Source organism: Mobula birostris, chromosome 10 (genome assembly GCF_030028105.1).
Source record: "Mobula birostris isolate sMobBir1 chromosome 10, sMobBir1.hap1, whole genome shotgun sequence".
NCBI classification, from domain to species: Eukaryota; Metazoa; Chordata; class Chondrichthyes; order Myliobatiformes; family Myliobatidae; genus Mobula; species Mobula birostris.
In genome coordinates this window covers 22,349,147-22,375,505 of record NC_092379.1, presented here as the reverse complement: position 1 = coordinate 22,375,505, position 26,359 = coordinate 22,349,147, and the positions used below count along the sequence as shown (strand labels likewise).

At 45.7% G+C, this 26,359-nt stretch overlaps 1 protein-coding gene and 1 long non-coding RNA gene across 2 annotated transcripts in view; one reads left to right on the top strand and one right to left on the bottom strand.

The window, feature by feature from the left end:
• LOC140203917 (uncharacterized) overlaps positions 1 to 26,359 on the top strand; it is a 156,420-nt gene that overhangs the window by 107,700 nt on the left and 22,361 nt on the right. The window lies entirely within an intron of this gene.
• Positions 1 to 26,359, bottom strand: part of LOC140203914 (uncharacterized) — a 61,682-nt gene that overhangs the window by 23,214 nt on the left and 12,109 nt on the right. Inside the window, exons 3-6 of the mRNA XM_072270048.1 lie at positions 16,530 to 16,838; positions 14,644 to 14,940; positions 12,527 to 12,829; positions 12,095 to 12,436 (exon numbers count right to left, since the gene is read on the bottom strand). Of these exons, the coding sequence (XP_072126149.1) occupies positions 12,095 to 12,436; positions 12,527 to 12,829; positions 14,644 to 14,940; positions 16,530 to 16,644 (1,057 nt within the window). The 5' untranslated portion in view covers positions 16,645 to 16,838. The remainder of the gene's footprint in view (positions 1 to 12,094; positions 12,437 to 12,526; positions 12,830 to 14,643; positions 14,941 to 16,529; positions 16,839 to 26,359) is intronic.

Genomic DNA, 26,359 nt, shown 5'->3' with positions numbered 1-26,359 from the left:
AGGGTTGTGGACGTTGTTCCCATATTCAAGAAAGGGGGTGGAAATAGCCCAGGAAATTATAGACCAGTGAGCCTTACCTCAGTGGTTGGTAAGTTGATGGAAAAGATCCTGATAGGCAGGATTTGTGAACGTTTGGTGAGGCATAATAGAATTAGGAATAGTCAGGTATGGCTTTGTCAAAGGCAGGTCGTGCCTTACGAGCCTGTTTGAATTTTTTGAGGATATGACTAAACATATTGATGAAGGTAGAGCAGTAGATGTAGTGTATATGAATTTCAGTTAGGCATTTGATAAGGTACCCTATGCAAGGCTTATTGAGAAAGTAGAGAGGCATGGGATCCAAGTGGACATTGCTTTGTGGATTCAGAATTCAAGGTGGGGGGCTATATGGGAGGCAGTGTTTAAGGGTCGGCACAACATTGTGGGCCGAAGGGCCTGTACTGTTCTATGTTCTATTTCCCACAGAAGGCAAAGAGTGGTTGTGGACGGTTCATAGTCTGCATGGATGTCCGTGACCAGTGATGTGCCTCAGGAATCTGTTCTGGGACCCCTTTACCTAGTAATTTTTATAAATGACCTGGATGAAGAAGTGGAGGATTGGGTTAGTAAATTTGCTGATGACACAAAGGTTGAGGGTGTTATGGATAGTGTGGAGGGCTGTCAGAGCTTACAGCGGGACATCGATAGGATGCAAAACTGGGTTGAGAAGTGCCAGATGGAGTTTTACTCAGATAAGTGATGGGTGGTTCAATTTGGAAGGTCAAATATGATGGCAAAATGTAGTATTAATAGTAAGACTCTTGGCTGTGTAGAGGATCAGAGGAGGTTTGGAATCTGAGTCAATAGGACACTCAAAGCTGCTACACAGGTTGACTCTGTGGTTAAGAAAGCATATGGTGCATTGGCCTTCATCAACCATGGGAATGAGTTTAGGAGCCAAGAGGTAATTTCGCTGCTATATATGATCCTGGTCAGACCCCACTTGGAGTACTGTGCTCAGTTCTGGTCGCCTCGCTACAGGAAAGATGTGGAAACCATAGAAAGAGTGCAGAGGAGATTGACAAGAATATTGCCTGGATTGGGAAGCATGCCTTATGGGAATAGATTGAGCGAATTTGGCCTTTTATCCTTGGAGGACGGAGGATGAGAGTTGACCTGATAGAGGTGTATAAGATGATGAGAGGCATTGATCGTGTGGGTAGTCAGAGGCTTTTTCCCAGGGCTGAAATGGCTAGCATGAGAGGGCACAGGTTTAAGGTGCTTGGAAGTAGGTACAGAGGAGATGTCGGGGTAAGTTTTTTATGCTGAGAGTGATGTGTGTGGAATGGGTTGCCGGGAGTGGTGGTGGAGGCGGATACAATAGGGTCTTTTAAGGGACTCCTGGATGGGTACATGGAGCTCAGAAAAATAGAGGGCTGTGGGTAACCCTAGGTCATTCCCAAAGTAAGGGCATGTTCCCCACAGCATTGTGGGCCGAAGGGCCTGTAGTTTGCTGTAGGTTGTCTATGTTTCTATCTATCTAACTAACTATTTATCTTCCTGAGGCACTGCTCCTTGAAAATGTCTTGGATACTACCGAGGATAGTACCATGACGGAACTTTTACAACTTTCTGTAGCTTCTTTCGGTCCTGTGCAGTAGCACCCCCAAACTAAACAGTGATGCAGCCTGTCAGAATACTCTGCATGGTACATCTATCGAAGTTTTTGAGTGTTTTAGCTGACAAGCCAAATCTCTTCAAATTCTTAATGAAATATAGTCACTGTCTTGCCTTTTTCAAAGCTGCATCGATATGTTGGGACCAGGTTAGATGCTCGGAGATCTTGACAGCCAGAAACTTGAAATTGCTCCCTCTTTCCACTTTCAATCCCTCTTTGAGGATTGGTATGTGTTCCTTCTTCTTACCCTTCCTGAAGTCCACAATCAGCTCTTTTTCTTGCTGACTTTGAGAGCATGTTTGTTGCTGCAATAGCACTCCACTAGTTGGTATATCTCGCTCCTGTTGGCCCTTTTGTCTCCATCTGAGGTTCTACCAACAATGGTTGTATCATCAGCAAATTTATAGATGGTATTTGAGCTATACCTAGCCTCACAGTCATGGTTGTAGAGGGATAGAGCAATGAGCTAAGGTGCACCAGTGTTGATCATCAGCAAGGAGGAGATATTATCATCAATCTGAACAGTTTGTGGTCTTTCTGTTGGGAAGTCAAGGATCTAATTGCAGAGGGAGATACAGGGGCCCAGATTCTGTGGTTTATCGATCAGTACTGTTGGAATGCTGAGCTATAGTCAACGAACAGCATCCTGACATAGGTGTTTGTATTGATCAGGTGGTCTCAGTCTGTGTGAAGAGCCGTTGTGATCACATCTGCTGCAGACCTTATGTGGCAATAGGCAAATTCCAGTGACTCCAAGTCCTTGCTGAGGCGGGAATTGATTCTAGCCATGACTAAACTCTCCAAGCATTTCATTAATGTGGATGTGAGTGCTACTGGTCGATAGTCATTAAGGCAGCTCACACTATTCTTCTTAGGCACTGGTATAATTGTTTCCCTTTTGAAGCGGGTGGGAACTTCTGACCATAGCAGTGAGAGATTGAAGTTGTCCTTGAATACTCCCGCCAGTTGTTTAGCACAAATTTTCAGAGCCTTACCAGATACTTCATTGGGTCTGCCACCTTATGAGGGTTCACCCTCGTTCAAGACAGCCTAACATCGGTCTCTGAGACAGAGGTCACAGGGTCACCAGGTGCAACAGGGATGTTCACAGCTGCACTTATATTCTCCCTTTCAAAGTGGGCATAGAAGGCATTGAATTCATCTGGTAGTGAAGTATCGCTGTGATTCATGCTGTTGGGTTTTGCTTTGTAGGAAATAATATCCTGCAAACCTGCCAGAGTTGACGCTCATTGGATGTCGCCTCCAACTGAAATTGATTCTTCGCTCTAGGAATAGCCCTCCGCAAATCATATCTGGATTTTTTGTACAGACCTAGGTCACCAGACTTAAATGCCACAGATCTAGCCTTCAGCAGATGATGGACCTCCTGGTTCATCCAGGGCTTTTGGTTTGGGAATGTACAGCAGGTTCTTGCAGGCACACACTCATCCACACAGGTTTAATGAAGTCAGTAACATCTGCAGCAGAATCATCCAAATTCAAAGGTGAATCCCTGAACCCAGTCCAGTCCACCGAATCAAAGCAGGCCTGAAAGTGCTCCTATGTTTTCCTTGCCAAGGCCTACACATCCTTTCTATAATAGAGTCACCATTATAAGAATAATGTTATAAAGCTGAGGCTCTGAAAGGCATTGGTCTTACTGACCACATGGAGTATTGTGAACAGTTTTGGGCTATTTATCTAAGAAAGGATGTGCTGGCATTGGGGAGGGTCCGGAGGAAGTTCACATGAATAGTCCTAGGAATGAAGCGGTTAATTTATGAGGAACGTTTGATGTCTCTGAGCCTTTACTTGCTATAGTTTAAAAATCTCTTTGAACCCTATTGATTATTGAAAGGCCAAGATAAAGTGGACATGGAGATTATATGCGCTATCGTTGTGGTATCTACGACCAGAGGTCACAACTGCATGCCATTAAAACAGATATGAGGATGAATTTCTTTAGCCAAGTGGATATTGAATCTGGGGAATTCATTGCCACCATCTTTGTATCCTCTGCACACTCATTAACCAAGCCATCCACATTTTCATTCAGGTTACATGTAGCACAAACTGCAGACTTTCCCATTACATTCTTCTGCTGAGCACCACTGGACACGAACTATTCTCCAGATTAGGACCTATCGATCACTACCTTCTGTCCTCAATGGGCAAGCCTATTCTCAATGCAATCAGCCAAGTCACTGTGTATCCTATGAATCTTAATCATTTTGGAAACTCGTAACTGAAATTTCCAGCTGCATTGTCAGAATGTTGTATGTTCAAGCCGCCCTCGAGAGGCTTCTACACATTGTCCAGGCTGAGTATTCCCACACAGGAGCAGAGGGAGAGCTGCTCTGCTGGAAATTTGGTCACAACTGAGGCACTTATCAGAGGCTGGGATTACGTTGAAAGGCAGAGGGAGAGAGCATTTTCATATGAGGGATTTGCAGCAAAGTGATAGAGTCATAGAGAAGTACAGCATATAAACAGGCCCTTCGGCCCATCTAGTCCATGCCAAAATCATTTAAACTGCCTATTTCCATGGACTTACGCCAGGATCTTAGCCTTCCATATCCCTACTATCCAAGTACCTATCCAAACTTCTTTTAGGTGTTGAAATTTGAGCTCGCATGCACCACTTGCACTGGCAGCTCGTTCCACTCTCTCATGACCTTCTGAGTGAAGAAGTTTGCCCTCGTGATCCCGTTAAACTTTTCACCTTTCACCTCAACCCATGACCTCTGGTTGTAGTCTCACCCAACCTCAGTGGAAAGAGCCTGCTTGAATTTACCCTATCTATGAAGAAGAAGAAGAAAGCCCTTAACTCTGAGTGGTGTCATCGGGATGCTGTTACGATGGCATCTTTTTAGCAGGCTTTCTTATTTTTTTGAGGCCGAATTGCTAGTTTGATGCTCAACCCAGCATGGGTCGAAAGCCTGCAAGAGAGTCGGCTGGATTCAAACTTGGGAGTCTTCGCTCCGAAGTCCGGCGCTGATGCCACTACGCCACCAGCCAGCCGACCCTATCTATACCCCTGCTAATTTAGTACAACTCTATCAAATCTCCTCTCAACCTTCTACATTCCAAAGAATATAGTCCTAACCTATTCAATCTTTCCCTATAACTCAGGTCCTTCAGACTCGGCAACATCCTTGTAAATTTTCTTTGCACTCTTTCAACCTAATTTACATCTTTCCTGTAAGTAGCTGACCAAAACTGCATACAATACTCCAAATTAGGTCTCACTAATGTCTTAGACAACTTCAACAGAACATTCAAGTTCAGGTTCAATAATCAAGTACATTTATTATCGAAGAATTCATTATTGTACAGTCTTGAGATTAACTTTCTCACAGGTAGCCACAACCAAGAAACCCGAGAGAACTCATTTAAAAAAAATAAAAGACTACATCCAGTGCACAAGAGAAAGAAAACAAAATGCAAAGCATGCGTGTAATTGTAGCAAACAACAACATTCCAAACCAAAACTGAGTCTGCAGGTTTGAACCCTAGAGCAGACAGGAGCAGGCCCAAAGCCTCACTTATCAGTTCATCATATTAGCAGGCACAGAGCACAGCATCCCACCTCGTGTACTCAATACATTTATTTATGAAGTCCAATGTGCTAGCAGCTTTCATGATCCTATCTACCTGTGACACCACTTTCAATGAATTATGTATCTGTATTCCCAGATCCCTTTGTTCTACCACACTCCTCAGTGCCCTAACATTCACTGTGTAAAACCAAGTGCAAAACCTTACACTTGTCTGCATTAAATTCCATTTCCTATTTCCTATTTCTCATTCAATTTTTCCAGCTGATGCAGATCGCTCTGCAAGCCATGATAGCCTTCCTTGCTGGACACTACACCTCCAATCTTGGTGTCAACAGAAATTTGCTGATCCAATTAACCATGTTATCATCCAGATCATTGACAAAGTTAACAAACAATGGACCCAGCACCATTCCCTGTGGCACTCCGCTAGTCACAGGTCTCCAGAGGCAACCATCTACCACCACACTCTGGCTTCTTCCACAGAGCCAGTGTCTAATCCAATTTACTGATCCATCTTGAATGCTAAGCGAAGGAACCTTCTCGACCAGCCTCCCATGTGGTACTTTGTCAAGTGCCTTACTAAGGTGCATGTAGACAACATCCACTGCCTTGTCTTCATTAACGTTCCTAGTAACTTCCTCAATAACCTCCATAAGATTAGTTAGATGTGCCCTACATGCACAAAACCATGCTGACTATCCTTAATCAGTCCATATCAATCCAAATACTCATGTATCCGGTCCCATAGAATAGCTTCCAATAATTTTTCCACAACTGATGTCAGACTCACTGGCTTACAATTTCCTGGATTCTGTTTATATGACCATAAGACCATAAGATACAGGAGCAGAAGTAGGCTATTTCGCCGATAAAGTCTGCTCCGCCATTCAATTATGGGCTGATCTAGTCATCCCCACTCCCCTGCCTTCTCCCAATGCCCTTTGATGCCCTGGCTAATCAAGAACTTATCTATCTCTGACGTAAATGCACCCAATGACTTGGCCTCCACAGCCACTTGTGGGAACATATTCCACAGATTTACCATCTTCTGACTAAAGTCATTTCTCCACATCTCTGTTCTAAATGGACGTCCATCAATCCTGAAATCATGCCCTCTTGTCCTAGACTCCCCTACCATGGGAAATGACCTTGCCATATCTAATCTGTTCAGGCCTTTTGACATTCAGAATGTTTCTATGAGATCACCCCTTATTCTCCTGAACACCAGGGAATACAGCCCAAGAACTGCCAGACGTTCCTCATACGGTAAGCCTTTCATTCCTGGAATCATTCTCGTGAATCTTCTCTGAACCCTCCCCAATGGCAGTATTTACTTGCTAAGATAAGGAGCCCAATACGGCACACAATACTCTAAATGTGGTCTCACAAGTGCCTAATAGAGCCTCAACATCACATCCCTGCTCTTATATTCTATACCTCTATAAATGAATGCCAACATTGCATTTGCCTTCTTCACCACCAACTCAGCCTGGAGGTTAACCTTTCGGGTATCCTGCACAAGGACTGCCAAGTCCCTTTACATTTCTGCATTTTGAATTCTCTCCCCATCTAAATAATAGCCTGCCCGTTTATTTCTTCCACCAAAGTGCATGACCATACAATTTCCAACATTGTATTTCATTGGCCACTTCTCTGCCCATTCCCCTAAACCTAAACTATCTAAATCTCTCTGCAGGCTGTCTGTTTCCTCAACACTAGTCCAAACCCATAGTCCAAATCATTGACATACACTGTGAAGCACCTTCAATTACTCCAAAAGTCTGAGGTTCGGTAGAATACTGAAAGGCTTTTATTCGCTGTACAATACGACCTCCACAGTGAATGTCTGCCCCCGGACTGAGGGGAAGGGGCAAGGCGAACACCTTTATACAGGACTCTGTGGGAGGAGCCACAGGGGCAGCCAGCAGAGGTGTGTGTTCAGACAGGTAACCGAGTTACAACATATATACATGGTTTACCACATTCACCCCTCCTTTTTTTAAAAAGAGTCCCGCAGGGTGAAGTGACTGACAATATTTACAAGAAGTATATTTACAGGTTAAGTCTCTCAGGCGGTCGAATCCGCCACTGTGATCTACGTAGCACTGGCGATGGCGGTTGTGCTGGCTCCGGCCTGACTTCAGGTGCCAGCACGTTAGGCGTCGGTAATCCCTCGTGCGTGTGCGTCGCGCCCGGTATGGGAGTGTCGTGTGGTGTCGGTATAGGGTTTGGGGTGCACGGTGTCTTTTAGGTACATACATTGGTGGGTACGGGGTCAATAGTCACCATAGAGTGTTCAGGGTAGGGGCCTGGAGCTCCTGCGGGCGCCAGGTCGCGGATGGAGACCATGTCCTCCCGCCCATCAGGTAAAACCACGTAGGCATACTGGGGGTTCGAATGAAGTAAGTGAATCCTCTCGACCATCGGGGAGTATTTATTGCTCCTCGCATGTGTCCGGAGCAGCACTGGCCCCGGGGATGTCAGCCGAGTTGGTAGGGTGGTCCCAGTGGTCGATTTTTGGGGAAAAGAAAAGAGCCGCTCATGAGAGGTGGCATTGGTGGACGTGCATAACAGGGAGCGGATGGAGTGGAGTGCCTTGGGAAGGACCTCCTGCCAGCGGGAGACCGGAAGTCCCTTTGACCTGAGGGCTAAGAGTGTGGCTTTCCACACTGTGCCATTCTCCTTCTCTACCTGTCCATTCCCCCGGGGATCATAGCTCGTGGTCCTACTGGTTGCAATTCCCCTAGCCAGTAGATATCGGCGCAGCTCGTCACTCATAAACGAGGAGCCTCTGTCACTGTGGATATAGCATGGGTATCCGAACAGAGTGAAGAGCTTGCGCAGGGCTTTTATAACTGACGTGGTAATGGTGTCGGGGCAGGGGATGGCGAAGGGGAACCACGAGTACTCGTCAATTACGTTAAGAAAGTACACATTGCAGTCGGTGGAGGGAAGAGGGCCCTTAAAGTCAACACTCAGTCGCTCAAAGGGGCGGGTGGCCTTGATGAGTGGTGCCTTTTCGGGTCGGTAGAAGTGCGGTTTGCACTCTGTGCAGACTTGGCAGTCCCTGGTCATCATCCTGATCTCCTCAAGGGAGTAAGGCAGGTTCCAGGCTTTCACGAAATGGAAAAACCGGGTGACTCCCGGGTGGCAAAGGTCTACATGTAGGGCGTATAGCCGGTCGATCTGCGCGCTGGCACATGTTCCCCGGGATAGGGCATCGGAGGGCACATTGAGCTTCCCAGGCCTGTACATGATGTCATAGTTGTAGGTGGAGAGTTCGATTCTCCACCTCAGAATTTTATCATTTTTGATTTTGCTCCGCTACTGATTATTAAACATGAACGTGACTGAGCGCTGGTCAGTTAGCAGGGTGAACCTTTTGCCAGCAAGATAGTGCCTCCAGTGCCTTATAGCTTCCACTCTGGCCTGGGCCTCTTTCTCTAGCGCAGAGTGCCGAATTTCAGGGCCTTGAAGTGTACGGGAGAAGAACGCCACAGGGTTTCCTGCCTGGTTGAGGGTAGCAGCCAGCGCAAAGTCGGAGGCGTCACTCTCTACTTGGAAGGGAATGGCCTCATCCACCACATGCATTGCTGCTTTGGCAATGTCCCCTTTTATGCGGTTGAAGGCCGTGTGGGCCTCGGCAGAGAGGGGGAATGTGGTGGACTTGACCAGGGGGCGGGCCTTGTCTACATAGTTAGAGACCCATTGGGCGTAATATGAAAAGAAGCCCAGGCACCTTTTGAGGGCTCTGAGGGTATTGGGAAGAGGGAGTTCCAACAGGGGGCGCATACGGTTGGGGTCAGGGCCAATGACTCCATTCTCCACGACACACCCAAGGATAGCAAGTCAGGTGGTCCCAAATACACACTTGTCAAGTGTGACAAGGTGAGGTTGAAAGATTTGGCCGCTTGGAGAAATTTTTGGAGGTTTTTGTCGTGATCCTGCTGGTTGTGACTGCAGATGGTGATGTTATCCAGATATGGGAACGTGGCCTTCAGTTGGCACTGGTCCACCATCTGGTCCATTGCCCTCTGGAAGACAGATACACCATTCGTGACACCAAAGGGGACGCGCAGGAATTGATTAAGCCTGCTGTCCGCCTCGAAGGCAGTGTAAGGGCGGTCCTCCCGGCGGATGGGGAGCTGATGGTAAGCGGATTTTAGGTCTATGGTCGAGTACACCTTGTACTGTGCTATCTGATTGACCATATCCGCAATGTGGGGTAGAGGGTACGCGTCGAGCTGCGTGAACCTATTGATGGTCTGGCTATGGTCCTCGACCATCCTATTTTTCTCCCCGTTCTGAACAACCACCACCTGCACCCTCCAAGGACCTGTGCTTGCCTCAATGACCCCCTCCATGAGCTGCCGCTGTACCTCCGACTTAATGAAGGCTCTGTCCCCCGCGCTGTACCTCCTGCTTTTAGTTGCCACAGGTTTACAGTCGGGGGTCAGGTTGGCAAACAGTGGTGGGGGAGGGATCCTGAGGGTGGAGAGGCCGCAAGTGGTGTCGGTAGTGTGGCAGTTGGAATGATGTTGGGTGGGATGTGCGGGTCGGTGTGTGTGTGTGGTCAGTAGCGGGCACGTGACATATCTCTACAAAACAGGGGATTTATGACAGTAATTGGCGGGAGGGGCCCATCATACTTCATTGTCACGCTTTTCAGGTGGCTCTGGAAGTCCAACCCCAACAGCACAGGGGCACACAGTTGAGGCAAGACCAGTAACGTAAAGTCCCGATATTCTGTGCCCTGCACCACTAGTGTCGCTACACAACCCCTCCGGATGTCTGTTGTATGCGACCTGGAGGCCATGGTGACCCTCCGACTTACCGGCCGTATCATGAGTCCACAATGCTGCACCGTGGCCGGGTGGATAAAACTCTCCGTGCTGCCCGTGTCAAACAGGCAGCTTGTCCTGCACCCCTCCACCAGGATGTCCATCATTGACCTTGCGAGCTGGTGGGGAGCGCTTTGGTCGAGGGTCACGGAAGCCAGGGTGGGGTCGCTGTCTTGGTCCGGCGCAGTGGGGTGGCCCGTGAGCACCCGTTGGTCGTAGGCGGTGGGAGGTGGCGCCGACCAAGATGGCTGCCCCCATGTCTCGCACGTGGTGGCGGCATGCAGGGAAGATGGCGGCCCCCATGTCTCGCACGTGTTGGCAGTGTGCAGGGAAGATGGCAACCCCCATGTCTCGCACGTGTTGGCAGTGTGCAGGCAAGATGGCGACCCCCATGTCTCACACGTGGTGGCGGCGTGCAGGGAAGATGGCGGCCCCCATGTCTCGCACGTGGTGGCAGTGTGCAGGGAAGATGGCAACCCCCACGTCTCGCACACGGCGCTGCTCGATCCCACTCGCGGTTTTGACTTACAGACCTTGGCGAAATGGCCCTTCTTTCCGCAGCTGGAACAGGTAGCTTGTCGGGCCGTGCTTCTCCAGTCCGCAGAAGTCGCACTTCGCGGACTCACGACTGGCTGCAGCCGAGGTCGATTCACCGGCGGGTTGCGGGGTCTGCGGCACCCACGAGACCATCGGTGGATCGTGTGCCTGGACAGCCTCGGAGTTATGCAGAGCGGCCTCCAGCGTGTCGGCCAGCTCGATCGCCGAACTTAGGGTCAGATCGGCTTTTTCCAGCAGCCGCTGGCGCACTACACTGACCTGGTCCCCGTAACGAAGGCGTCTCTCACTCGGAGCTCTGCATGCTGCGCCGCCGTCAGCTCCTGGCAATTGCAGGCTCGCACGAGTGTCTGTAGGGCCCGGACAAACTCAGCACTCGATTCCCCGGACCGTTGTTGCCGTGTCGCTAAGCGATGCCGAGCATAGACGCTGTTTATCGGCCGCAGGTATTGTCTTTTGAGTGCGTTCATCGCGCTGTCGTAGTTCGGCTGGTCTCTGATCAGCGAATAAACCCGTGGACTGGCCCTGGAGAGTAGAACTCTGCGCTTCGCTACGGGGTCGGTCGCTTTAATCTCCTCCAGATACGCTTCGAAGCAGGCCAGCCAGAGTTCGAAAGCGTTTCCAGCATCAGGCATTTGCGGATCGAGGTCTAATTTGTCTGGTGTCAGGGTCTGTTCCATGTTTTAAAATGTACAGCGAATAAAATTGAAGCACCTTCAATTACTCCAAAAGACTGAGGTTTGGTAAAATACTGAAAGGCTTTTATTCGCTGTACAATACGACCTCCACAGTGAGTGTCTGCCCCCGAACTGAGGGGGAGGGGCAAGGCGAACACCTTTATACAGGACTCTGTGGGAGGAGCCACAGGGGCAGTCAGCAGAGGGGTGTGTCCAGACAGGTAACCGAGTTACAACATATATACATGGTTTACCACACACTGTAAAAAGCAGCAGTCCCAACACCGACCCCTTTGGAACTCCACTAGTAACCGTCAGCCAGCCAGAATACGATCCCTTTATTCCCACTCACTGTTTTCTGCCGATCAGCCAATGTTCCACCCATTCTAGTAACTCCCCTGTAATTCCATTAGCTCTTATCTTGCTAAGCAGCCTCATGTGTGGCACCTTGTCAAAGGCCTTCTGAAAATCCTAGCATATCACGTCTACTGCATCTCATTTGTCTACCCTGCTTATAATTTCCTCAAAAAATTACAGTAGGTTAGACAGGCAGGATTTTAAATTTGGGAAACCATGCTGGCTTTGGCCTATTCTGTCACGTGCCTGCAGGTACTCTGTAATGACATCCAGCAGCTTTCCAACCACTAATGTCAGGCTAACAGGTCTATAGTTTCCTTTCTGCTACCTCCCACCCTTCTTAAACAGTGGACCAGGATTGGCTATCCTCCAATGCTCTGGTGCCTGTCCTGTTGCTTAGGATGCTTTAAATATCTCTGCTAGAGCCCCAGCAATTTCTGCACTTGCCTCTCATAGGGTCCGAGGGAGCACCCTGGACGTTCTTCACTTGCTTCTTGATACGGGTGTTGGAGGGGGGATGAGTCACTGTACAGCTGAAGACTGATTCGGTCTCCCACTCCTGTACACTCACGGTCAGGAAGTGTCTGACACTGAAAGTGCCCCCTTGCTCCAGAGCGGTTGGTGTAGGACTGGTGCTGGAGCTGATCACAGAGCTGTCCTTCTCCCAGGTGACAGTTATATGGTCTGGGTAGAATCCCGAGACCACACACTCAAGAACGGCAGTACTGTTGGACTTGATTTCTTCCTCTGGTGGAGGCAGTAATCTGATATTAGGTCTTTTTGTTGTTCCTGGAAGAGACAAGCAGACAATAGTACTATAAAATATTTTTGCTCATTTTATCTAATGTTGACCTTTTAATTGCTGGTCATCTTATCTACCTTTGGTTCTTTTTGTCTTTGCTGACATTTGAGCGGATGTGGAGAAATCTTCAATGACGCACTCGTACTCCACCCCGCTGAGCCACTCCTCTACACTGGAATTCATCGTACTGATCACTATTTTTACGATTCCTTTACTTTCTGGTTGTTCGGAGAAAACAGGGTTTCTTGACTTCGTCCCATTCACTAACCAACTGATGTTGATTTCCTGTGGATCGGTACAGAGAACCATGCACTTCACAGTAGCTGTCTTGCTGATCCATATCTCTTCAATGTCAGGATTTTGAATAAAGACAGACAATTCTGTGGAATAGAAATGGAAACTTCAGAACTTTAGTGGAGACTTTTCTGTTGATTATGTTAGGTTGGGACTGAACAGCAGGCCTGTAATCGTTAGAAGCAGAATCACAAAAACACCCAGATTTTAACAGTGTGTCAGATATTATTGCAATGTAAAATCAGAATGAAGAACCTTTCTACTGGGTTTCCAGTCCCTTTCCCATAACTGGGACAAAGAGGCTCACCGCTGGGACTGCAGAATTCTTGTGACGTTCTGATACTGCGAAACCAAACATGTATTTTACACACTGAGATGGAAGAATGCAGTTTTCATAGCAGAGAGATAATCAAATATATTCTTTGATTAGAGCCATTTTGCATCACAACATTTGTCGTACTGCGACTACGCCTCTCCGCATCTCTACAGCCTTTGCCTCCCACATGAACTTCAACATAGAAGTCTCTGAAATATCTCTACATTTGCTTCTACTGCTACCCTGGCAACACATTCCTGCACCCACCTCTCTGTGTGTACAAATCCTGCCCTATCCACTTCCTTGGAATTTAATCCCCTCCTACCTTTAAATGTGTGTCTTCTAGCTTTCGATATTTCAACCCTGTTGTTTAGACCCTGGATCTCTACACTATATTGCTGTGACAATCTTATGAAGGTCTATCAAATCTCCTTTCAGGATCTACCACTTCAGAGATAGCAAGCCAAGTTTGTCAGAGTTTCCCTCACAGCTGATGCCCTCTAATCCAAGAGGCATCCTGATAAACCTCTTCTGCAACCTCTCCGAAGCCTACAAACCCTTCCTATAATGGGGCCACCATCACAGGAATAATGGAATAAAGCTGATGCATAGGTCGGACAGCAATTGGAATATTGTGAACAGTTTTGGGCCCTTTATCTATGAAAGGATGTATTGACACTGGAGGTGGTCCAGAGGAGGTTCATGTGACCAATACTTGGAATGAAAGGGTCAGCATGGGGTCTGTTTGGTGGCTCTGAGCCTCTACTTGCTGAAGTTCAGAAAATTTTATTGAAACCTATTGAATATTGAAAGGACTAGATCGAGTGGACATGGAGATGATACGTTCTGTAGTGGAGGAGCCCAAGACCACAGCTCACAGCCTCAGGATACAAGTCACCCCTTTTGAAGGAATGAGGAGGAACTTCTTTCGCTAGATGGTGGTGAAACTGTGAAATTCATTGCCACAGGCATCTGTGGAGGCTGTCTCTGGGAATATTTAATAGGTTAACAGGTTCTTGATTAACAAGGGCGTCAAAGTTTACAGGGAGAACTCAGGGAAATGAGGTTAAGAGCGATAATAAATCAGCCACGATAGAATGGTGGAGCATAATCGATAGGCCACATTGCCCGATTCTGCTCCTTAAGGAATAATATTTATTCAATATTCCAGATGCAGCCTAACTAGGATTTTCAAAAGTTGCAACATAACTTTTGAACTCTTGAACTTAATGCCTTAACTAATAATGGCGTGCATTCCATTTGCCTTCTTTACACTATATCAACCTATGCAACCACTTTCAGGGAACTATGGATTGAGAACACAAGATTTCTCTGTACGGTAATACTGTTGAGGGTTTTACCATTAACAGTAAAAAATTATGTGAGATTGAATGGGTAGGGGATCCTGCCTTGAATCTTTGCTGTCCAGTAGTCAGGGGTTAAAGTTACTGTTGGAAAGTATTGATTCAGTGTGCAAAAGAACATGCGTGGCTGAACAAGACTGATATAAGAGTCAAGAATTGGGTAGGAGTGTCAGTGAGATAGTTTGACATGATAAGTAAATTTCTTTCAAGCATGACTCACCGTCTGCATATCTCATGCTGACCATTTTGCTGAAGCCATAGGGATGTTTCACCTCACAAGTATATTCAGATTTGTTGATCCAGTCCTTCATAGGCATTGACAGGTAAGTGAAGGTTTCAGAACTAGCATTGCTTCTTGAAGTGGAAGGGACAATGTTGCCCGTTTGAATCAATCCATCTTTCTTCCAGGCAATATTAAATTTGCGATGATGGAATCCATAGATCATACAGCCCAGGACAGCAGTGGCTTGACTTTGGACATCCTCCGGGGATGGAACAAGGGAGATGAGATTCAGAACTGCAACACATTTAATAGCTGCTGTTACGTGTTTGTTGGAGCTAGAGCGTAGTTGGACTGCATTCTCCCGCCACAATATTTACCAGTGATCTGCTGATGTGCTGGCTCAACACAGAGATACTGGACAGAACTATGAGCGGGGGGGTTTTGGGTGTATGATCCAATCCTCTTTAGCAACGGGTCCCACTTGGCAGTAACTATGGGCAGAGGTGGGCAAATAGTGTGGAGGTGCAAGACTGCAATAACGCTGGTGGGGTAGACACAAAGTGCAGAAAGGCTAGTACCATCTCCTGTGAGCTAGAGCAGATGGGATGGAACTTGGGAACTACAACTTTAGGATAAAGAGGAAGGAAGAATTGAATGGACGGGGGAAATTATTTTGTATTATCTGCAATGATTTGTTCAGATCTAGAACGTAATGTCAAAGGAGTGTGGTGGAAGAATTCAGGTTCCTGGGTGTCCATATCTCAGAGGATCTATCCAGAACCCAATGTGGTGGTGCAACTACAAAGAAGGTTTGACAGTGGCTGTATTTCTTTAGGAGTCTGAGGAGATTTCATATGTCACCAAAGACACTTGCAAGTTTCTACCGATGTACCATGGACAGCATTCTGAATGGCTGCATCACTGTCTGGTCTGGAGGGGTAGGGGTGGTACTGCACAGGATCCAAGTAAGCTGCAGAGGGTTGTAAACTCCATCATGGGCACTGGCCTCCGTAGTGTCCAGGCCATCTTCGAGGAGTGACGCCTCAAAAAGACAGCGTCCATCATTAGGGACCCCCAACACCCAGGTCATGCCTTGTTCTCATCGCTACCATTAGGAAGGAGGTACAGTGGATGGAAGCTGCACACTGAATGATGCAGGGACAACTTCTACCCCTCTGCCATCCAATATATGAATTGAAATTGAACTCATGAACACTATCTCACTCGTTTTTTATTTCTACTTTGGCATTATTTATTTAATTTAACTATTTAATCTATATATACTCACTGTAATTGATGTTTTCTCTCGATTGTGTATAGCATTGTGCTGCTGCCGCAAAGAGAATGAATTTCGCAACATATGCTGGTGATATTATACCTGATTCTGATTCTGATTGTGATTATTCCATCACATTCACAATGCGATTGGACTTTATTTGGAGATGTGACAGCCACCGGGTGGAGGGGAAAGTGTGAGAGGGGTGGGTTAAGCTTGAAGTTGCAGGGACACAATGGGCCAGTGGTCTTTGTATGATTCTCTGCATGGAAGCTGATTTGGAGGGAACTGTTTAGGGGTTGAGTGGTAGAGAAGCTTCTGAAAAACGATAAAGGAGTGGATAGAAGTGAGGCAGATCAGCACAAGTTGTTTCATCCACCCTTCATTACAATGACCTCAGGATCAAGTTTACCTCCTTATATATAAATCATACTCCACACAGTTTCTTTCTGCCTTGTTTTTTAACAGCATCACCGTTGTATAGCAGAAATAGAATACATGAACAAAAGGGTTATTTGCCATGTTCCTACATTGTTTGACAAAGTTTCCTATTGCAGATATATTTCCCGGCATCAATGAAGCTTTAAAGAGAACTGATCATACTAACACTGAGATTTCTGGATCTTCACTGTCACAATCTCGTTTGGCGTGTACCCTGCCTTGCAGTAGTAGGCTTTGTCCTTCTTCCAGTCTGCCACAGAGACTCGGAGCAGGCTGCTCATCGTGTACTTTGAATTTTGCCCCAACACTGCTGGGTATTTCCTGATTCCATTGCTGATGTCTCCACTGTTAGTGGACCATGTCTGACTGATGCTCTCGGGCTGATAGTCCTTGACCAGACAGAGGAGGCTGATGTCTTGGTCAGTTTTTGCATTCCAGGAAGCAGTGATGTAGACTGATGGTGTGGACTTGACCTCTGAAATGGAAAGAAATTCACAAACGGTTCTGTAAATAAATGTATTACTGGCAGTCAAAGCAGAGACCATAAGACATAGGAGCAGAATTAGGCCATCAACTCAACTCCACCATTCCATCATGCCTGATTTATTATCCCTCCAAACCCCATCTTTGGCTCCTGCCAATCAGCCAATGTTCTCTCCATGCGCTCCTATCTTGTTAAAGCAGCCTTATGTGTGGCATCTTGTCAATGGTCTTATGAAAATCCAAATAAACAACATCCGCAGACTTTCCTTTGTCTATCCAGCTTGTTATTTCCTCAAATAATTCCAACTTATCTGTCAGACATGATTTCCCCCTCAAGGAAAGCATGCTGCTTTTGGATTATTTTGTCATGTGCCTCCAAGTAATCTGAAAACTTATCCTTAATAATAGACTTCAATGTCCTTCCAACCACTGAAGTCATGCTAATTAGCCTATAATTTTCTTTTTTCTGCCTCCCTCCCTTCATAAAGAGCAGAGTGACATTTGCAATTTTTCAGTCCTCCAGAACAAATCCAGAATCTATTGATTCTTGAAAGGCTATTACTAACGCCTCCACAATCTCTTCAGCTACAACTTTCAGAACTCTGGAGTGTAGTCAGGTTGAGGTGATATCTGCCTTAAACTTGTCAACTTTCTCAACACCCTCTCGTTAGTAATTGCATTGATATCATCTTCTGCCCCCTGACACTCTCACATTTCTGGCATTCTGCTAGTGTTTTCCAAAGTGAAAACTGAAGCAAAATACTTATAAGTTTGTCTGTCATTTCTTTGTCCCCCATTAATACCTGTCCAATGCTATTTTCCAACAGTTCAATATCTACTGTCATCTCTCATTTACTCTTTATATATCTAAAAATAACATATTGTATCCTCTTTTATATTATTGGATAGCTTACCTTTATATTTCATCTTTTTCTATTTATGGCTTTTTAGTTTCCTTCTGTTGACTTTTAAAAGCTTCCCAGTCCTCTAACTTCTCCCTAATCTTTGCTCTATTATATGCTCTCCCTTTTGTTTTATATGCTGTCTTTGATTTCCCTTGTCAGCCTCATCCTCCCTTCTTCATCTTTGGGATGTATCTCTGCTGCACCTTTTGAATAGCTCCCAGAAACTCCAGCCATTGCCCTCTGCCATCATTCCTGCTAGTGTCCCCTTCCAATCAACTTTGACCAGGTCCTCACTCATGCCTCTGTAATTCTTTTTACTCTGATGTAATACTGATAAATCTGACTTTAGTTTCTCCTTATCAAACTGCAGTTTGAATTCGATCATATTATGATCACTGTCTCCTAAGGGTTCCTTCACCTCAAACTCCCTAATCACTCCATAACAGCCAATCCAGAATTGCTGTTCTCCTAGTAACTTCCAAAATGATTCACCCATTAAACAAAGCTCTGACCACTTCAATACTCAGATAGGAGGGAATGGATCAATCCCATAGTGGATGCTTGGGCACACTATACAGGCCAGCACCCCAGTGCCCTAGAGGGAATGACCTAACGTTGGATGTGCCAGATTTCAGTCAAAGTTTCAAAGTGATACCTTGTCTCTCCTCCAAATACAATTCCTTATTCTGATAAGACTGTTGGCACCACTTAGTGGAGTATACAGGAAAAGGAAGAATTTGGCAGTATCCTTATTCAAATAATTATAATTTCTTCGAATGTGATGTTGATTAGAGGACTGGTGTAAAAATCTGTAGCTTGTCTCCAGCACCACGTGTGTGATATAGTGATGGCTGTCTTTGCTTCTGAAATATATTTGTACTGACTGCATGATGCTGTTGTCACTGCATAACACATTTAGCATAGGTGCCAGAGGAAGAATTTCAACTCCAGAGAGTCTTGGTAAACTACAGGCCAACCAGGAGGGAATGGTAACGTGCATCAGAAAGGACAGAGGAACTGTGGAAATACATTAGCCCAGACTCTGTGGAGAAGTGTTGGCCAACACAACCGACAGTGACAATGAGATTCCTGGGCAGATGGAGAAATCTCAAAATGTCATTAGATGTAGGTGATATTCTCACTGAACGACCAGCTCAGAGAGTCCCAGTGAGGAAATGCAGATTGTGGCAATTGCCAACCACTTAAGGTGCAAAATGCACTTGAAAGCATGGGTTCTCAATTCATTTCACTGGAAAAGGAGAAGCGTCAAGTTCCATCAAATAATTTCACATGTTTATAGATGTGTTTGCACAATCTATTTTAAATTCTTAGTTGTTTGAATAGTTTTTGAATGTTGCTTACGTTAAGAGCTTTGACAGGTGGACACAATGAGGAGATGTAGTTTGACCAGTTGTCAGAATTACCTTGAACAGTGTTGTGGACTGGATTTGTTCTGACCCACCTATGTGACATCATTTATCTCATGATTGACTCTGTCAATGACAGATTGTTGCTGCTGAATGAGGTTAAGATCACCCAAACAGACTGTGTGGACACAGCAGAACATGCAGGAACTCTGGGAGTAGGAGACTAGCGGGAAAGTATGTGTCAGGCAGTGTGAATTGCAGTAGATGAAGGCTTTGTTGTCCAACAGTAAAATGGTCAACAGGCACACACAGGCTTCAGATCGATTCTGCTATTGGAAGGGAAGCAAACTCAACATTTAGAAAAAATGTTGGGGAAGTAAGGATTTCAATCTGGGGTAAAAAAAATATATTTAGCAATAATTAATTTGGGCGCAAGGAGATAAAATGTTGAAATGTTGCCATTTACAAATTGAAGATATAAGAGAACAGACCCAGCAGCTTTAGCAGCAGAAGGGAGGAAGCAGCATCGTTTCAAACTCGGTTTTGCAGATATAACAGTGAGGCGGGCTGCAGAGGAGCTCTGCTTGAGTTGCAAATGGGGTGCTTGAAGCTAGAATGATGATGCTTTAGCTGTGACATATCAGTAAAGAGGCTGAACAGAGGTAAGAATCAATGTAAGCACAGGCAAGGTTTAACAACTTGAATATTTGTTCTTGGAGCTCCAGGGTAGCAGTTAGGATAGTGGTATGCTTGTTCTTCAGAATGTGGGGGACCGTGGAGACTCGCAGTGTCACTGAGGACTACACCTGTAGAAAATGCTTGTAGGCTGCAATAAGGAGCTGAAGCTGGATGCACTTAAGAAACTGCGATACTGAGAGCATCATAGATAAGAGTGACAGTGAGGTAGTCTCACATAAGATGCAGGCCGAAGGTAGTTGGGTGGCCATCAGGAAAAATAGAGAGTGGAGACAATAATGCAGGTTGATCCTGTGGCTACTCTTCTTGAAAGCACTTGCAAACCAAATACAGCATTTTGGATACTGTGGTGTGAGTGGCTATTCTGCCAAGGCTGTGGTACCAGGGTGTACTGTGGGCAAGATGGGCTTTTACTGACAGGAGACTCAGTAGTTGGGAGGAGACAGACGGGAGGCTCTGTGGTCATAAAATGGATCCCAGGATGGTGACTCCTACATGCAGAGCATTTTCAACAGGGAGCGTGAGCAACCCAAAATGGTGCTGCACATTAGCTCCAACACCAATCGGTAGAGAAAGGGATGAGAGCCGGCAGAGTGAATATCAGGGAGTCAGGGAAGAGGACAAGGGTGGAATCTCTGGATTAATCACTGTGCCATGTGCTAACGAGAATAAGACAAGGAGGATATGGTCTTACAGTCTTATGATGCGGAAGAGGACTGCATGGTGGAAAATGTGATGCAGGCAGCAGGGATTCAGTCTTATGGACTATTGGGGTCTGTTCAGGGACAGAAGTGACATGTATAAGAGGGTCGGGTTGTACCTGAACTGGAGGGGTGCCGATTAACCTGGTTTATGCTACCAGGGAGGGTGGGTAGCAGAGAGGCAGATAGATTGCCAGAAATCGAGACAGAATTCAATGCCAGTTAGACAAACTGTGGTAGGCAGAGAGCAAGGTAAGGCTGTTGGATTAAATTACATGTACATCAATGCAAAAGGCCGGATAGATAAGGTGGATGAACTCAGGACAATGGGTAGTCAATTATACTGGGATATTATAACCATTACAGAACAATGCTAATAGAGGGACAGGAAATGGCAGCTAAATGTTCCAGGGTACAGGTGCTCCAGCTGGAACGGAAGTGGAGGAAAGAAGGTGTGGTTGCATTTCTGATTACGGAGAATGTGACAGCAGTAGCTCAAGATGAAATTACCGAGGGCACTATCCAGTCAGGCTTCATAGGTGGATCAACAAAACAAGCAGGGGATGGTCTCCTTGTTGGGATTGTACTATTGACCCTTTTAGAGTTCAAGGGAATCAGAGGAACAAATATGCAGTGCGGTTACAAATAGTTGTAAGAATAGGTCTGTCATAGTAGGGGATTTTAACTTTCCTAAGATAGACAGGGAATCTCATTGTAATGAAGGCTGAGATGGGGTGGAGTTTAAAAGTGTTCAGAAAGGTTTCCTCACTCATTTAGGCTTGTCTTGTATGTTTGTGGTCTTCTGCTGTTGTAGCCAATCCACTTCAATGTTGGATGTGTTGTACATTCAGAGATACTCTTTTGCAAATCATTGTTGTAACGACTGGTTATTTAAGTTACTCTTGCCCTCTTGTCAGCTTGAACCACTCTGGCCATTCTCCTCTGACCCCTCTTATTAACAAGGCATCTTCTTCCATAGAACTTCCACTTACTGGATGTTATTCTTTGATTTTTGCACCATTCTCTGCAGTCTGTAGAGACTGCAGTGAATGAAAATCTCAGGATGTCAACAGTTTCTGAGATACTCAAACCACCCTGTCTGGCACCAACAAGCATTCCATGGTTAGAATCACTTAGATTACGTTTCTTCCCCATTCTGATGTGTGGTCTGCACAACAACTGAACCTCTTGGCCACGCCTGCATACCTTTATGCATTGACTTGTTGCCACCTGATTGGCTCATTAGGTACTTGCATTAACGAGCAGGTATACAGATGTATGCTATGAGGGGAAGGACAATGGTTGACCTACTCTTGGGAAATAGGGCAGGACAAGTGTCTGATGTGACAGTGAGGGTGGGCACTTTGGACAAATGACCAAGGTTTTATGTTTATACAAAAAGGACAGATCAGGTTCACAAGTTGAACTAAATTGGGGCAAGGGAAATATTTATTGCACTAGACAGGAACTTATCAAAGTTGATTAGAGAAGGTTGTTTGCAGGCAAAACGGACATTTAGAAAGTGGGAGGCTTTTGAAAGTGAAATATTGAGAGTTCAATGTCTACATATTGGAGAGAAGCTCAAGGCTGACAAGAGTAGAGAAGCTAGATGATGAGGGACATTGATAATCTTGTCAGGAAAAGGGAGAAACGGGTCACATATAGGCAGCTGGGATCAAGTGAACACCCGGACATATATAGGGGATGCAGGAAAGAAATCAGTTTGGCAAAAAAAGATGTTTGAGATGTCTTTAGCAGAGAAAGCAATGAGATTTTGTAAGAATAATAATGGAGGGTGTAGCTGGAGAGAGACAATTTTGGCCTTCATAGACCAAGGTGGACATTTCTGTGCAGAGCAACGGGAAAATGGCAAGGTTATTAACTGAATATTTCTCCTCTGCTTTTAATGTGGAGAAGGATATGAAAAGAGTACAGGAAGGGTTTTGGCCCAAAACATTGACTGTACTCTTTTTCTTGATGTTGCCTGGCCTGCTGAGTTCTTTTAGCATTTTGTGCACGTTTCTCTAATCTCTTTAAATCAGGTTTGGTGACTTCAAGCTCGCGGTCTCTCAATACACACTTTTTGCATGTACATCTGCCACAAGGGCAGGTCCCCAATGCCTCAATCCAGGTGGAACTTCAAGCTTATAAACCCGCGGACATTTTTCCAACAAGTAGAAAGGTGAGTGCTTGGGGTGTATGGGGTGTCCAGGAAGGAGTAGCACCTCTGGTGAAGGGGGTTGTCGTGTCCGTTCTGAGGCGGCTCACTCACCTTTGGTCTCCACTGGACACTCAGCTCTCACCCCTTGCTCCAAGTAGCTGTTTGCATGCAACAGTAGCCACACCCTAGCACACTGCTTGGACAGGTGGGCTAAACCAGGTGAGGGTAGTCGGTGGCCTCATACCCCAGTGAGATAGGGACGTGCCCTGGCATCCGATGCCACCTCCCTGGAGTCACCCACTGCAGCCAAGGGAGACACTTGTTCGTACCACTGGATCCAGGTTTCCGAGGTCGAGAGGGTGGAACTGCTTAGTGCAATGGGTTTTCCACTCTAAAAACCAGCAGAAGTGCGAGGCCTGGGCTAAATCTGGTCTTGTGATCTCTCACTGGAGGCCCCTCAATGCACCCTTTTCACATTTGTATATCTGCCACAGAACCAGGTCCCCAGTGGCTCAACCTGGTGGGACCAAGACAAGTACCTCCTGAGATACCCAATCTCAAACTCCCACCTCTTGTTTGGCGTACATGAAATGCTGCAGAACCATACGGCACAGAAACTGTCCTTTGATCCACCATCTCTATATTGGTCTTCCTGCCCAACAACATTAAGCCCACTTGCCTGCACTAGTCCCGTATCCTCTGTGCCTTGTCTGTTCAACTGCCTGTCAAAATTTCTCACCTCCTCTGGCAGTGAGTTCCAGATGTCTGTGTACAAAACAAAAAGGAACTGCCCCTCAAATTCTCTTCAAAACTCCTTCGCCTCATCTTAAAACCTTCATATTTTTATGCCTCTGTCCCTAACCTTAGAACAAGATTCTGTCTAATTACCCCTCTCTGATCCTATATAACTGTACAAGGTCACCTCTCTGCTTCTTTTGCTGCAGGGAAAACTAGCCCACCTGATCCAATATCTCTATTAAGCTCAGGACCTCCAGTTCAGGTAACATCGTGATGAATCTCTTTTACTCCTTCTTCAGCTCAACCCCAGATTTCCTGTAGCGTCAAACCAGATGCGATTTCAATACTCCAAGTGTGGTCTAATCAATGATTTACAAAGTTGTAATATAACCACCTAGCTTTAATACTCTATGTTCCGATCTATAAAGGCAAACCTCCTCTTCACCATTCTATCCATGTGTCCCCCATCCTTTAGCTACCACTGTGTATGTCCTATCCTTAGTTGAATTCTATGCCCATAGACCATAAGACATAGGAGCAGAAGTAGGCCATTTAGCCATTGAGTCTGCTCTGCCATTCGCTCATGCCTGAGTTATTTCCCCTCTCAACCCCATTCTCCTGCCTGGTCCCCATAATCTTTCACACTTGTTGAGACTACAGTCCACCTGCCCATGTTGTATGTATCTTTCTATCTACTCTATATTTTGCTGCACCCTTAGGGAATCCTCCTCATTATCCACAACACCACCAAATGTATGTTATCCCATGAAGTTACTGATCATTCCTCCTACATTCCTAGTCAGGTCATATACTCAAAGGCCACTTTATTCTGTACACCTGCCTGTTAATGCAAATATCTTATCAGCCAATCATGTATCAGCAAATCAATGCATAAAAGCACGCAAGTTGTTGTTCAGACCAAACATCAGAATGGGGAAGAAGTGTGATCCAAGTGACTTTGACCGTGGAATGATTGTTGGTGCCAGAAGGGTTGAGTAGCTCAGAAACTGCTGGTCTGCTGGGATTTTCACACACAGCAGTCTCTAGAGTTTATAGAGAATGGTGCAAAAAAAACCCAAAAAGACATTGAACAGGTCAGACTGGTTCAAGTTGATAGGAAGGCAACAGTTACAACAGTGGTGTGCAAAAGAATGTCTCTGAATGCACAATGTATCGGATCTTGAAGTAGATAGGTTACCCCAGCAGAAGACCATGAACATACGCTCAGTGTCCACTTTATTAGGTACACGCGGTACCAAGCAGCAATACTTCTGGTGCACCGTGATCACAGATTTCTAGTCGGAAAAGCATCCTTCCTTCTGCCACCCTCTGCCTCCCTATTTAAAGCCAATTTTGGATCCAATTAGCCAAAAGAACACCCAGGCGGTCTTTTGCAAACTTGTGACGTGTAGCAATGTTTTTTTTGGAAAGTAGTGGTTTCCTCTGTAGTGTCCTTCCATGAACACCATTCTTGTTCAGTGTTTTTCTTATAGTGGACACATGAACAGAAATTTTAGCAAGTTCTAGAGACTTCTACAAATCTTTTGCTGTAACCTTTGGGTTCTTTTTCACCACCTTCAGCATTGCACGTTGTGCTCTTGGTGTGATCTTTGCAGGATGCCCACTCCTAGGAAGAGTAGCAACCGTACTGAGTTTTCTCCACTTGTAGACCATTTCTCTTACTGTGGACTGACGAACACTCAGTTCTTTAGAAATGCTTTTGTCACCTTTTCCAGCCCCAGGCATCTCTGCAATTCTACTGCTAAGGTCCTCTGAAAGTTGTTTTGATCAAGGCATAGTGCATATAAACAGATCTTACCTGAGAAGAGCAGACACTGTCAGTAACCTGACTTAGTGTATCCTTTTTACCTCTGCAACCCACACCTCCAATCTCATCTCACTGACTGGAACACCTGACTCTAAATAGCCTTCGTGGAAGGCATTACCCAGAGGTTCACAAACTGTTTCCAACAAATACATGTAATATTTTATCATTTTTCTCAATAAATATATGAACAAGTATAAATGTTTTTTTGTGTTATTTATTTAATTGGGGTCTGTTCATCTACTGTTAGGACTTACAAGAAAATATCATCACATTTTAGATCATATTTATGCAGAAGTAGAGAAAATTCTAGAGAGTTCATAAACTTTCTAGCACCACTGTATCATCTGCTGCCTGAGAAGCCACTTGCATCCGCTCCCATTTGCCTACCATCACAACAGGTCAATAGAGCAACATCAAATTCCATTTTGTTGGCTCTTCACTGAACCCTGGAATATCTGGACAGTGAAGAGACATACATCCAGATGCTCTTCATTGACTACAGCCTGGAATTCAATTCTATCATGACCTCAAAAGTAATCAATAAGCTTCAAGACCTTGGCCTCAATACCTCCTTGTGCAATTGGATCCTTGATTTCCTCACTTGTAGACCCCAGTCAGTTCAGACTGGCAGCAACATCTCCGCAATCTCCATCAGCACAGGTGCACCACAAGGCTGTGTGCTTAGCCCCCTGCTCTACTCCCTTTATACTTATGACTGTGAGGCTAAGCACAGCTCCAATGCCATATTTAAGTTTGTTGACGACACCACTGTCGTTGATCAAATCAAAGGAGGTGACGAATCAGGAGGGAGACTGAAAACCTGGTTGAGTGGTGCCACAACGTCAGCACGACCAAGAAGTTGATTATTGAATTCAGGTGGAGAAATTTGGAGGTCCATTGGGCGAATCAGAAGTTGATAGGGTCAGCAACATTAAGTTTCTCAGTGTTATCATTTCATAGAGTCTGTCATGGGTCCAGCACTGAGTGCCATTATGAAGAAAGGACGGCAGCACCTCCACTTCCTTAGATGTTTGCTTCGATCTGGCGTGTCATCCACAACTTTGACAAACTAGATGCGCGGTGGAGAGTATATTGACTGGTTGCATCATGGAACTAC